The 14,541-nt window shown below is 37.5% G+C and overlaps 1 protein-coding gene across 3 annotated transcripts in view; it reads left to right on the forward strand.

Annotated features, from left to right (window-relative positions):
• The window catches only part of CRPPA (CDP-L-ribitol pyrophosphorylase A), a 123,389-nt gene that overhangs the window by 46,774 nt on the left and 62,074 nt on the right, over nucleotides 1–14,541 (forward strand). For all 3 annotated transcript variants that reach the window (XR_012763756.1, XM_075419227.1, XM_075419228.1), the window contains exon 5: nucleotides 1,539–1,584. Coding sequence is in view for 2 of the 3 variants with exons in the window: in XM_075419227.1 (XP_075275342.1) it covers nucleotides 1,539–1,584 (46 nt within the window). In the remaining variant the exon portion in view is untranslated. The remainder of the gene's footprint in view (nucleotides 1–1,538; nucleotides 1,585–14,541) is intronic.

The following is a 14,541-nucleotide window of genomic DNA, read 5'->3' on the forward strand; positions in this document are numbered from 1 at the left end:
GTTTTTATTCTTATGTGCTGTTTTCTTGAAGACTGGGCCTACTTGATAAAGTAACTTCTTTTTATAATCAGACTATTTAGAAGAACTTTTGCATCTCAAAGAGATTGTGACCCTTAGAGTACAGGCACTTTTGACAGAGCTTGGATAATCTTGTTTCTTGAAATGGCTTTAGACAGTAACCTGTTAGGGGTATACTGAAAGTTCAGTAGAAAAGCCCTCTAGAAGCAGGTAATTAGAAAGAAACCTTGCAACAAAATTGGTCACTCAGTAATTCTTTATCCTTAAATTTAAATTCAAGAGATATTGATTCTTCCTAACAGTATGTAAACTCAGACACCTAAGATTTCTCGGGCTAGATTTATTCTCTATCTGCTTCTCCTGTAGGACAAAGTGTAGGGAAGTAAGTGAATTTTTAATTTTAAAAGAATATAATTCCTTAGAGAAATTATGAGTAATGAGAAAGGTAATATTATATGTCTGTTTCTGACTACAGTACACAGCTTAATTTGAGATGGAAATGAAAGTAGTTACAAGAATCCTCATGTTAAAATCAAAGACTCAGTTACTTGGAGACTAAAATGCCAATACCTACAATGGTATGTTTCTGCGTAAGATTTACTTTGCAGCACTAAAGCTTTTGGAATCCTGTTCAGTCCATTTCAAAAAGAAATAAAAAAGTTATTCAGACTCTGTAGAAGCAAATGCAGAAAATCTAGTAATATTTAACATAGAAGGAAGTTACAGTAAAAACAAAGACATGTTTAGGAGTTATATCAGTTCATGTTACTGTATGTCATTGTAAAGACATTGCTAGCAAAAGACTGTTGATGTCTTGGGTAGATGCTGTCTTTAGTTTTCCGTTACTTTAGTTGTAAAGCTAATACTGAGACTGTCAGCCACCATGAGGATACAAAGACATATGTGAAACATGTTTATTGGAGGTACCAAGTAAATATTCAGCATCTTATTGTCCATCTAACTTGACCTGATTAATGTCTTCAAGAAGATCTTGATGGTTTTTAATCCTCTGAAAGCTCATATAAAGCCTACTGTAGTCTCACTGACTCCCACTGATTACTTGTACTCTCATAAACAGTAATAGTCTTGCACTACTGAAAAATTATGCCTATGTGAGTAAAAGAAATAGCAAGACTTCTCCTTGGCTGTCATTTTTGTGATCAGCAGTCCTATAAAAATGAGTCTATTTCACAATAAGATTATACAGTAGAATGGATGTGAGAAAATGGATGCAATATCATATTTTTATGATTCTTCAAAGGGTTAAAAATAATTTTAGGTTTCAATTGAGTTCTAAGCAGATCTAAGTATTTAAAAAAAAGGTTTTTCTCGAGTCTCTGGAAATTTGCGCAACTTCTGTTCTCGTGACTTGCCAGTGATATTTTACCAGAATTAAGAAATTGACAACATCATTTGTTTATAGTATTTCAAATGTAAAGAATTGCCTTCAGGGCGTTGTTTTATTGATTTTACATTCCTTCCTGCTGTGTTAAATCTAATGAGACTTGTCTGTCCTTTAGGTGACCTACAAGAGGGATTTGTATGCAGCTGAATCGATTATTAAGGGTATGTGTTTGTCCTTGTGTCTGTCAGTTTGCCTGAGTCTAATTAAGAATCTTGTGTGCTATACTTTTAAATGTCTCCAAGAAAAGTTTTATGATGAATAAAATGTGCTGAGGCAAGTTGTTTTAGCCTCTTCACTGGAATACTTACATTATGCATCATTTACCATTATTTACCTCTCTTAGAATAGAGAACCTTATAAAAAGCTATGTGTATTACAGAGTCAAACAGAGATGAATTTTTAATGGCTTTATAAGAATATTTTTTTCTTTCATTTGCTGTTCAATTCTATGTATATTTCATCTTTCTAATCTAAGTAGTAGATTGAAAATTAAATATTAACTCTTTAGGGTTCTTCACTCTTTTACATACAGCAACTTGTTACCTAAATTGATATAGCAATTATATGATATTGAAGTATTCTCTTAATTTATCAATACTTTGTTGAACTGGTTTTTAACTTTTTCATGTACTGGCAACAGTGATTTCATGGCAGTTTAACATAAAGACTAAATTTAGTCTTCATCTAGATCGACTCAATCTAAAAACAATGTAGGAAGGAAGAAATCTTAAGTACTGTATAACGAGCACAATGATGGTTATTGTAACCTGATAGGCACTGATTCAGAGGACTCTTGCTTGACTCCTTGTTGAGAACTGAGGGGTAAAAGCCCGGAAGCTGACGAAAAGAAAGGGACTTCCCTTTGGATTAAAAGTATCTCTCCACAGAAAAGAGTGTGGTTCCTATTGAAGAAAAACAGAGCAAAGCCCATGTCCTTTTAGGGCACAGTGAGTGACTGGTTAGTTGTTCATTTTGGTGGCTCATGTTATTACATGATCCAGTACTGGCTTAGCTGCTGGTTTGGGTAAAGCAGACCATGCCGAGAGCATCTCTGTCACTGTAGACAAGCTAGAAAGCTTAAACAGAGCTCAGATAGCGCTGTGGTGTTCTCCATGCTGCTTCTATAGACCTCGAGGAATGCAATGAGTTTGAAGTTTCTGGTTGTTACAGTGGGCAAATATTGCATATTATGAGCATTGCTACAACTACATGACTGATTTTTTCAGGCACTTACCAAGGAGATAGGGCTGGGAAACCTTGGAAGTTCTGGTTTTGACAGGGAATGGAATTTCATCTCCATAGCTGGAGGCCTGGAATTTTTAAAAATCTTGTTCTTAGGATTCTTAGAGGTTCCAAACTCTTCTGGCTTTCAAGCTTAGGATTTACAAACCTAATAAAGACAAGAAGGTGGCTGGGAGTAGTCGGCATGAATTTACAAAGGTGAAATGATGCCTGACCAACCTGACAGCCTTCTACAATGAAATGTCTAGCTTGGTGGATGACAGGAGAGCAGTGGATATGGTTTGTCTTGATTTCAGCAAGGCTTTTGATGCTATCTCCCACGACATTCTCATTGACAAACTGATGCAGTACGGACTAGAGAAGTGGACAGTGAGGTGGATCGAAAACTGACTGAACTGCCAGGCTCAAACAGTAAAGCCCAGTCATTAGTGGTCTACCCTAAGGGTCAACGCTGCTTAAAATCTCCACTAATGATCTGAATGATAGGGCAGAGCACCCTCAGCAAGTCTGGAGATGAGGTAGAATTGGGAGGAGCAGTTGAAAGACCAGGTGGTTGTGCTGCCATTCAGAAAGACCCTGACAGGCTGGAGAAAACAGATGGACAGGTGTCTCGTGAAATTCAGCAAGGGGAACTGCAAACCCCTGCACTTGGGAAGCACCATTAGAGGCTGGGGACTGAGCAGCTGGAAAGCAGGTCTGCAGATGAGTCCCTGGGGAGTCCTGGAGGACAACAAATTGGACAGGAGCTGGCAATGCGCCCTTATGGCAAAGAAGGCCAACAGCTCCCTGGACTACCATAGGCAGAGCATTGCCAGCAGGTCGAGGAAGGTGATCCTTCCCCTCTGCTCAGCACTGGTGAGGTCATATCTGGCGTGTTGGGTCCAATTCTGTGCTCCCTGTGCAGGAGAGACATGGTCATACTGGAGAGCATCAAGCAAAGGGCCATGACGATGATTAAGGTAGCGGAGCATGTGTCAGATGAGGACATGCTGGAAGAGCTTGCACAGTTATGCCTGGAGAAGAGAAGGCTCAGGGGGATCTTAGCAATGTGTATAAATGCCACATGGGGCACAGTGAAGAAGATGGAGCCGGACTCTTCCTCAGTGATGTTCAGCAAGAAGAGAACAGGCAATAGACACAAACATTTCAGTTTATACAGAAAATTCCATTTATACATCTGGAAAGCTCGGAAATTCTTAGGAGTCTCAGATTTTTATTACAAAGCTGGGAGGTTGGAAGGGAGACTCTCTGCCCTTGGTTTCCTAGGAATCAATTGTTCAGCTGAGATTGCCAGTATGAGCATCTCTTGGTTTATAAATGCCATTTTTCATCAGCTTTTATTGAGTTACTGAAAAGAATATTTCATGTCAGAAATTACTTTGGTTAATATTTTCAAAACGGTATTTTTAATTTATACAATCTTATGGGAAGCTTTGAAAATGGAGGTACAATTTGACAAACTGGAAAAACATTTTCAAAATATGCAGTTTCTTTGTTTTGTCCACTTATTTTTTGATAGCTATTGGATATTTACAAACTTTATGGAAACTTAATTCATTCTGCCATTAACAGTTTTTCACAAATAAAATCTAGATAAGAAGTTCTTGAGTTGGCCCGATGATTATCAAAGCATTTAAAAAAAAAAATCTGATTTCTTCTGCTCTTGGAAAAGTATGTAGTAGTTTTCATTTAATTTTAAATGGTCTTTCCATGGATAAAACAATTCAGTTTGAATATAAATTTTAAAAGCTCATATATTGTTATTGTGGTTGTCATATTAGCAAAATGACTCATAAGACAAAAAAAAAGTTAATAGAATGAATCAGTATGCAAAAGAGATTTCATGGTACAGTGTGATATAAAATTAAGCAATGGTTTTATCTCCTTGCTGAATAGGAATTGGAACTAATACTTTACCTTGAATGATAGATCAGTGGAAAAAAGGGGAGCTTCCAATCTTTGAGAAGTGTAAAAGTAATTATCTAAAAAAAAATTGAAGTTCTTTTTTTCCGGTCTAAATATAGATCCATTACACTTTTCTCACTGAATTACTAATTCTAACAGACTGTATGCATGCTTTTACAGTACAGACTTCTTTTAAGTATTATCTGTAATTTTAAGTATTATCTATATAGCAGAGACTGTCAAAGAAAAATTAAAAAAAAGAAAAATATATGGTAACGTTAGTAAGGAAGTGTAGAAAGCTGATTCAGCCACTTGGATGTGCTGTTTTGTTACAATATTTGTAAATATTTGCTGTAACAAGAGTAGTTGTACTTCTGTCAGTCAAGCTTGCTCAGGCCAGTAGTGCCAGCATAAAATGAGGTAAATGCCATGAATCAGCTCAATGAATGTACTATGTTGATCAGGTGTTGACAAAAGGTTCAATATTTAATTTGGAAAAAAAGTCTCAGCAAACTCAGTTCTATGTTAACTTTGATCTTGTTTTCCTTTTTCTTGTATATGTTTCATATTTATTTATCATGTGTGTTCTCAATATTTAATAGCAAATTATCAGTCATTACTGGATCAAGAAGATCCATTTTCATTTCCATTTTCCTTGAACTTGTAGACTCTACTTCTTTTGTAATAGAACGACCCATTTATTGAACTGTATCATTCAGTATTACTTGAATGCTTAAGAACTTTTTAGTTCAGAGGACCTTCAGGATGTAGTGAGTGTGTGTAATCTTTAAAGGAAAAGAAAAATCAAAACCTGTGCTGATTTCTATTTTTAAAAAGTTCTTGATCATCTTCTTGGAGTTTATTTGTTCCTTTACTAGATACGTTCTTTTCTAGTGGCAAGGAAAAAGCCAGATGGACACTGTCCTGGTTTTGGCTGGGATAGAGTTTATTTTCCTCTCAGTAGCTGCTGTGTTTTGGGTTTAGTAGAAGAATGTTGATAACACTGATGTTTCCAGTTGTTGCTATGAAATCAGGGACTTTTTTCAGTTTTCTCGTATTCGGCCTACAAGCAGGTGTGCAGGAGCTGGGAGGGAGCATAGCCAGATGGATAGCCAAGCTGGCCGGTGGAAATATTCCATGCCATAGACATCGCACTCAGTTTATAAAGGGGGGTTGGCGGGGGGGGGGGCAAGAAGTTTTTCTGCTCTTCGCATTTCCTTGAGTTAAAGTCCTCTTTTATCCAGGAGTTTAAACTTTTTTGGGAATTTAGTGGAATTCGTGATTCTGGTGTTCCGCGATCACTGCTCAGGGAGTGGCTGCGAATCGGTCATCGGGTGGTGAAAAAATCTGTATTTTATATAGTTTGTTTTGCATATTCGTTATAGTCGTTGTTGTTATCATTGTTATTAGCAATAGTATTAGTAGTATTAGTATTTCCTTTGTTGCCTTATTAAACTATCTTTATCTCAACCCACGAGTTTCCCCTTTTGTCCATTTCTCCTCCCCATCCTGCTGAGTGGCAAAGAGGAGGGGTGAGCGAGCGGCTGTCTGGTGCTTAGGTGATGGCTGCCGGGTTAAACTATAACGGACACCTTATGTAAAGTATGTTGCTTTACGTAGCTAGAGGAGAAGGCAGCACCCTGCTTCCATCATTCAGCTGTCCAGTTTGCTTATGCCTTCTTCCCCACATATCCCCATCACTGGAGAGCAGCTCTTGTGAAGGTTGGAACTGAGTCATCACGCTTCTTGTGGGGAAACCAGAAACGAATACAGTGTGAAAAAATGGTTCCTGTGCTCTCCCTCTGCTGCCTTATAAAGATACCCTTGTAAAGGTGACTCCTGTATTCTTTGAATTAGTGCTATCCTTTCTTCTTATTTCATGCAAAACCCACTATAAACCTGAAACAATACTGCAACTTTCATGCAAATCAATTTGCATGTTGCTGTGTGTATAAGGGCTTCAATAATCTCATAAGTCATTCAAGAAGATTATTTATAATTTCTTTAAAAATTAATATCTGTTACAAGCATTTCTCTAAAACTGCTTCAGTACAAAATGAGGATGCAGCTTACTCAAATGCAAGGAACTTTCACTAAGTTTAGCTATTTCTGTTTAGAACAAAAATGCTTTAAATGACCAGTCATTCTTTTCATAGATACTTATTTTAAATGTTATCACATTTCTTGTTTTCACTAGAGCCAGTACAATCTTTTCCAGCTGTGTGTTATGATAAAAAGTGTATGTAGGTTAAAGTGAAAATGAAGACCTTCATGGTGGTAAATCAGGATAATCCCTTTCTTGATCTTTACTGCAGCATGCAGTATATCTGCTTCAGTAATCACAGTTCTCTTTGTTACGCCTGGTCTATATGAAAAACTGTACTTTAAGTTTGTTAGATTTGCTTTTTGCTGCATTGCGTGAGTTCAGGAAAAGGAAGCCATACATTTTCTTTTACTCGTTGCACAAGCAGTGTAATGAGTCCTTCATAGCTAATTAGGATGCTCCGTAACAGATTTATCTTACATAATTAATTATCTTTCATGGGGTTTTGAATAGACACTGTTAGCACTCCAAGTCTGCAGTTTGAGAGTTGCATCTTATCTATTTGGTGCCCTTCAAGAAGTTTCAAATACCAGGTCTTCAGGTTGATATAGTATGACTTATTTTTGTAGTGCACAGTTGAGCCATGTAAATTAGTATTAGGTAAGCATTTTGTTCACGGTTCATGCCATAGTTAAAGCATATTTAAGGGGAGAATAGATTTTTATCCTATTGCACATCATCCTGTTGTACCCCCATGTTGCATCATTCAGTCTCAGTGTTGTTAGTTTTATAGAAGAAATCTTAATAGCTATGTTCTGCCGTGTTGTGCTGCACTTATCCTTCAAGGATAGGTCACCTTCCAGAATGGCAACCATCCTGCAAGCCAGGGCATGCTCAGTTGGGCCTTTCCTCCTAGCTGAATAGTTGACTGTATTATCACACGTCTGCTTTTCTTAAGATTTCAGAACCCACTACATGGTGCTATATGAAGTGCTTATGCTTGTCATTACCCTCTTGTGCTTTCTCCCACAACTTAGGTAGCTGTCTGCTGTGTGGTAGCTGCTCACTGCTGTTTGTGAGCTTCTGTGTTACGGACCTGCTAGTGTCATGGAGATGGACAGAGAAACAACTGCTGTAAGGAGGTAGCATACAGTGTTTCCTCTGATGGTTTCAGTAACAGTCTCTGGAGAGAGGAAGGTCCTTCTGCTGATTCTGATCGGTTTAGAGATACAAACTTGACTAGCAGAAGTCCCCGGTGTACTAATGTGCTATTCATGGCTTGCGCGAGACCTACATGGTTGTGGATTTTCAGATACTGTTCCGCCTTGGAGGCATCCTCAGGGATAGGTTTTCTGGATATCTACCTCCTCTTTTTCCTTTCCTTCCCTCTTCCTTTTCCTTCTTTGGGTTGATGACGAGATGCCAGGAACTTCAGGAAGGCATATTTATGGCAGGACCATGTGGAATTTACTATCTTTTGCCTTGTTAAAACCCTTTTCTTTTGATTGGCACTGGCTGCTAGTGTGTCTGTAGCCTTGCTCAGCATAGCTGGCAGCAATCTTCCCTACCTATATGGAGGAGAGGGTGCCTCTTCCTGACATTATGCATCACTTTGAGTATAAATGGTGTTACCCATGGGACAGTGGTCTACATGATGGTTCTTCTTTGTGTCAAGTTGTTGAAGAGGACGTAGGACAGAAATACAGCATTGCGCGCTGGATGGTATAGTTGTGTGTCACATACTGGATGGGTTCGTGCTCCAGGTTCAAGCCATGCAGAGTGCCTGAAGGGGAAGTCCTGCATGACGCAGTAAGGCTGGGTTGCAAGGTACCAGCTCTTGGCATGCTGCCTTGCATGCCGTCCGGGTCCTCTGGAGATGTTCCAGGAGCTAAATGTATGGGCTGGGAGGGTGCAGGGTACTAAGGGGACTGGCCTCACACCGGCCCCCCACTACCGTTCCGGTCTTCACGACTGACCTCTTTATTATTAAACGATCCAATTTACTTTGCTGGATGCACATTTTATTACTGGATGAATTCAGAAGTGATGAAGAACTCTTGAGATTACACATTTAATTTTGTGACTGCAGTTCCAAATTTTGTGTCATCTACTGTTATATTTATCAGTGACCAAATCTTGGTTTCCTTCAACTTCAGAGAATGATAATTATCTTTTCTGTTTACCTGTTAGCTTCTTTTAGAAAATCCATTTAAGCTATATAAAAAATATTTGTTTTGATGATAACTACTCATCCAACTGTTCCTTTTCTGGTTTCAAATAGTAACTATTTTTGCTTTGCATTATGAACTTCAACAAATCTTTAAATACTTAAATTTTAATGCTGGAAGTTTAAGGTTACACTTGTGCCTCTAGACAGTTTTGCTCAGGAACAGGTTCCTTGTGGTTCAGTATGACATAATATTTTGTTATCCTGTTTATTTTTGAGGTTCTCTTGCATTTCTGTCTATTGTCCATATATTAAATTATAATTCTGTAATTAATCAAATTAAATACAAGAAAAATTATTATGTGTGGCAATTAAATGATGAAGAAAATGTGGCTAATCATGTGGTTATAATTATGAGACTGTTTCTTTAGTCAGCTGTATTACAAATGTAATTCTACTTAAGTAAGAGTCCCAAGTGTTTCACAGAAGCACAGCTAGATTTTTAACTGCTGGCCTAATGAGAGATAACAACTGACAAATTTCAGCTTGCTAAACTTAACTCAGGTGGAAGTAAGAAAAACATACATGCATACATACTTTTTTTACTTACTTTTTTTTACTTTATATGTATACATTTATTGTTCATATTCAAGACCATACAAAGAAACACTTCACTAATGTAAATAGACTACAGAGTTATTTATCTTTTGAGACATGTTTTCCTAAAACATGTCTTATTAATTTGCTTACTTCCTTAAGTCTCTCTTACAACTGTATTATGAAGGTTTGAGTCCTAACATAATTTGTTGTATAAACAGTATATTTAATGCTTTTCTTTATTTAAGCAGGTATGAACTTGCAGAGTATGCAGACAAGGTGGCACACGCCTATTCTTAATAGTCTTGAAATAAGAAAACATCATCTTACAATAAGGGTGACTCATCTAGAAAGGTAGTTAAGATCAGGCTAATACAAAACATCCTAAAAAATTTCCATTAGGACTGCTGCCCTTGGGGTAGGTATCTTTGAACTCTAGTTCCAACATGTAAACTTTAAATGGTGCTTCTCAGTAGAACTTTGGAACTTAAAGTTTGACTCTCTCCACGCTTCCTTTTTCGTTTCTTAAGGGCCCTTCTTCTGCAATAATTTTATCACAACAGCGTGCACTTGCAGATTGGGTATTTTGCCCTCACATTTAGCTAAAGAAGTATCTGCTGATGTAGATACAGTTATGTTTTGTGAGTGCCAGGAAAAATGTCGTAAAGCCTTCAAACTGTTTACGACTGTTGGGAGCTGCATACTATGTTTTTTGTTATATGAAGAACCCACATGATTTTTTATTAAAAAAAAAAAAAAATTTGGCGTAAGCCTTGTGTATCAAAAGACAGATATCTTACTTGAGGTAGGTTGTAGTTTCATGGTCATGCTCATTAACCAGTGGCTGTTCTGTGAGGCAAAGAAATAGACTGGCAGGTGGGGAGGGACTCCTCAGAATAGTCAGGTGAAAACAACCCTCTTCCTTGTCTTCTACTGCAAAATCTTCCTCTGTTTCTTGTATGCTAATACTGGTAGGGGCAATATCAAATTTGGCTTTTGTTTTTGTAGCTAGAGAAATGTGGAATGAATAAACAGAAAATTGGTAGATATTTTTGGTTACCTGTGTTATACGAATAACAATTACAACTCAGTCTGTTGAACATAAATGAACTAAATGCTTGGAAGTACTTGTTTCATTTTTATTGTGTTTGTAATGGTAGAAACATCTCTGCTATGAGATACTAAAAATGCTAGGGAGAAGCATACTGAATTTCCAGACCAGTCAAGCCATTGCTGTGTAGAAAGTGAAAACAGAATTCTGATGAATTAATTTACTGTTTTGAATTCACTGCAAACTTCAGAAGTATGATGAATAGGATGTGCTTCCAAAATAGTAGGAGATGTAATGTCAGACCAAGAATGGCATGGTATGAACATATGTTTACAAAAACAAATGTGTGTATACACATATATGTACAACTAAGAGAAAAAATTCACGTCTGTGGGCTAAAATCTATTTGCTATTCAGATGCATTTTTATTCTTATGCTATTAATTCCCTACGATATTGTATTTATGATCTTTGTTTAAACAAAGTATTATTTTAATTGCTGCTTATTTGTGGCATGCTTTTCAGGGTAAACTTTTAAGTCAGTCTTAAAAGACACTTATTACATTGTCTAACTCAGTTCCATAAACACACAGCCAATATATAATTTTGGGTGAGATCCTAGGAAAAGACTGTAACAGGTGTTACTGAATAATAATATGATCTAAACCTTTCAGGATATTAAAGAAGGGCACAGAAAAAATGAAAATTATTTTTTCTGCTGGATGGCAAAGGAAGTTTAATGGAACAAATTCTGAAATCCTGTATCCAATTTAATGAAGAAAATTCCTACGCCTTTCATGATGGAGAAATTTAATGTTTAACCTAATGGAATTTGGCAGTACAAAGTTGTAACTATTTTTAATTTTATGCAAAAAATATGTTCTGAGTGGGCGTTAAATGTCATGTGGTATGGGGAGGGTTACTGCATAAGCAGGTACAGCTGGGAAGAAGCCGAAAGTAAATGGAAGATGTGTATTGGGAAGAGGAGGTTTCTAGGGAAATAAGTTTGAAACAGAGGAATAGGAAGCCAAAGCCAGAGAGAGGTTCTGATAGGTAATGTAATAGCAAGAGGAAAAAAAATAAAATGTTGGGCAGATGAAAAGGAAGGCGTGGCATGAAAGTAGGGAAGAAAAGTAGAGCAGTGGTGCATGGTGGGAGGACAAGAGGTAACGGGCAAAAACTGAGCCAAGGGAGGTTCCAACTCAGTAAAAGGAAAAACTCTCTCACCACAAGGACAACCGAGCAGTGAACAGGTTGCCTGGAGAGGTGGTGCAGTCTCCGTTCCCAAAGGCTTTCAAGAGCCAGGGGGGCAAGGAGATGAACAAGCAGGCCTGACCTCGCGGGTGACCCTGCTTTGAGCAGGAGTTTGGACTAGAGACCTGCGGAGGTCCCTTCCAGCCTGAATTACCCAACAGTCCAAAATTTTGTTAGCCGAGTGTTAAATTTCTTTGTGACATTTCCACGACGTGGCTTTCCAGCATGACTGTTTGGTTCACCCGGATGGACTTGTGAAAGCCAGAGACAAAACGAATGCTGCATGTGGGGAACTTTGCCAACAGTTGGCAGAACCCCTGAAACCCATGGAGGCAGGAGCCGGCTCTCCAGCTGCCCTCCCTGGGCTGGCAGAGAGCTCCCTCAGCTTACCAGAGGTGGGACATGAGCAGCTGCAGGGAGGGAGGCTCTGCTCAGCCCTCCTTCCTGCAATACACCAAAGGTGCAGACCATCTCAATGAACATAAAGAGGTTTTTTGGCCACTTGAAGCAGTTGGGATTTCAGTTGAAATGGAGTTTTAAACCTCAGCTAGAACAGCACTGTTGTTTTGCTATGATGATTTTATAAATGATGATTTCCCAGGCTTCCTTTATACATTTTTCTTGGTCGTTTAAAAGCATGCGACATCTTGTCAATTTGTGTTACCATCACTTAATTTTTTTCATACTTTATCAATAGCCTTTCCCATTGAACACTGCATTCCTTCTCTGGATTGAAAATACGTTTTTTTTTTTTGCACTTGATTCAAATTTTGCTTTCTTCTTTAGTAAATTCAATCTGCAAATCTTAGTTGCCTTTTTTGTAGTCTTCTCTCCTTTCTCGTTTACATTGCGGGAAGTTAGAGGTTGAAGGGGGCTGGGGAGAGGAGCGAGATGGGCTTTAGTAGTTGCAGTCTTTGAGCTGCCTCTTGTGAGGTTGCTTTTGACTCTTGCTGTTGATAACTGACTTCTTTTTGAAAAGAACTGGCTGAGCTTAAGTTATGGTGCCTTCTTGGCTCCCACAGCCTTCTTCCACATGTGGATTTTTGTAATAGCTCCAATCCGACCTTTGTCATTATATTACTTAGTTCCATAGAATCCGAGTTCTTGAAATCTGATATGTCAGTCTGGTTTATTATGTACATCTATCTTGTATCTGCAGCGTATCTGCATTCTGTGTACAGTACTAAATTCAAGTGGCTCTTGCTCTCTGATTTTAATCTACCTACCGGTTTCTTTCTGCTGATAAGAAATTAATTCAATATGGTTTCCCACTGATGGATTTTTTAGACTGTAAAGTTATTGTGTATTAAGTGGAAGCCAGCTTTGATGCATGTTCAGTGTATTTTTTTGCCCAGTGAATCTATGGGAAGATAATTTCTCCCACAGTTGTGGTATCCTGTGATTTCCAGTCCTGTGAGAACTGGCCATGCTTTTTTTTAATTTTCACTTTCATCTGGTTGTGATGGTTTATAAGCAGATGTTTATTGTTCTCTCTCTTTCTTCCCCCCCTCCCCATTCTTGCTAACTTAAAACAAAGTCAGTTGCTACCACTGTTTTTATTGTCACTTTATAAATATTGGACATAATAAATGCCCATGGTTCATAAAATCATTGTAATATATCTTTTGGGATTCTCAGTGGTTAATTCACTTTTCCTGCTCACAAAAAATTGTGTTTAAAAATCACAAGTCACTTTCCAATAATGTTAACTCTGCAGCAGCTTTAAAATTAATTTTCGGATCTGTATGTCTATTTTTGTAACAAAGTCCCTGAGTTTACAATAGAACGTGAGATGTTTACTTAAGTAATGCATGTGATTGAACTTGTTGTGCGCCATGTAATTATAAAAAAACCTTTCCACATGCACCAAATATGTATCTTTACATTCGGACTTGTTTGAAGAGCAGTTAGGCCATATTTTTATAATTTCTTCTGTGTCTTTCACTACTAATTTATTTTGTGGTGGTGTGTGGTGTATTTCTGTCCCCAAAGTCTCATTGAAGTCTGCTTTAAATATAATTAGACTTTTCCTTTATGAAATTCCTAGCTGCTTGTGGAATGACTACCCCAAAGACATTGCAAATCTTATGATCTGCTCTGCATATTAATTCAACACCGAAAGTCCTCAATTAGAAGTGAGAGCTTTGCACTTAAATTATTTTTGTTTGTTTGTTTGCTTAAAGAAAGGAAAATGCTCACTGAATCTTGAAACTGTAGTCAATAACAAAACAGAATACTAATTTTCTGAAATACTTGCTTTGTGGAGCAGATCAGGCAATAACTTAAAACAATTGTTCTTGGTATCCACAAAATATTATATTGTTTCCCTCACCAGTAGGAGATCTAAGATGTTCCCCATGCCAAGACCTTTGCCACTGACTCTGCAGCTTTTCATATTGAGGTGAACAGTTATATCTGCTGTCCCCCTGAACAGTATCTTCAATACTTTTTTTTTTCTTGATATTATGTAGTGTGTTGGGGAGAGGATGGTGTCTCCTTTTTTTTTTTTAGGTTTTCTCAATATTGCTAACACTGCATTTAGTGATCTGCTGAAGTAATAAGTGATATCAGAATTTCAAAAAGTTATTTTCTTTGTTGTCTTCTAGTGTCAGTAATGTGGGCCTGAAAAAATGCCTTTTCATAGAAGTCTCTTATTTAAAGAGACTTTGGAGACAGCCTTTATGTGATGTTTTCATGTTGTACAAAATCATATAAAATATAATATGAATTTTATATTTGAGACATATATAAATTTTATAGCTATATTAACTGTGCCTTGAAAGAAATAATCTTAAAATTAAATTTACAGCTGTTGTAAAGGTTCTGTCGAGAGACAGCACTATATGAATTGAAGATGAT

The sequence above is a fragment of the Opisthocomus hoazin genome, chromosome 4, assembly GCF_030867145.1.
Source record: "Opisthocomus hoazin isolate bOpiHoa1 chromosome 4, bOpiHoa1.hap1, whole genome shotgun sequence".
NCBI lineage: Eukaryota > Metazoa > Chordata > Aves > Opisthocomiformes > Opisthocomidae > Opisthocomus > Opisthocomus hoazin.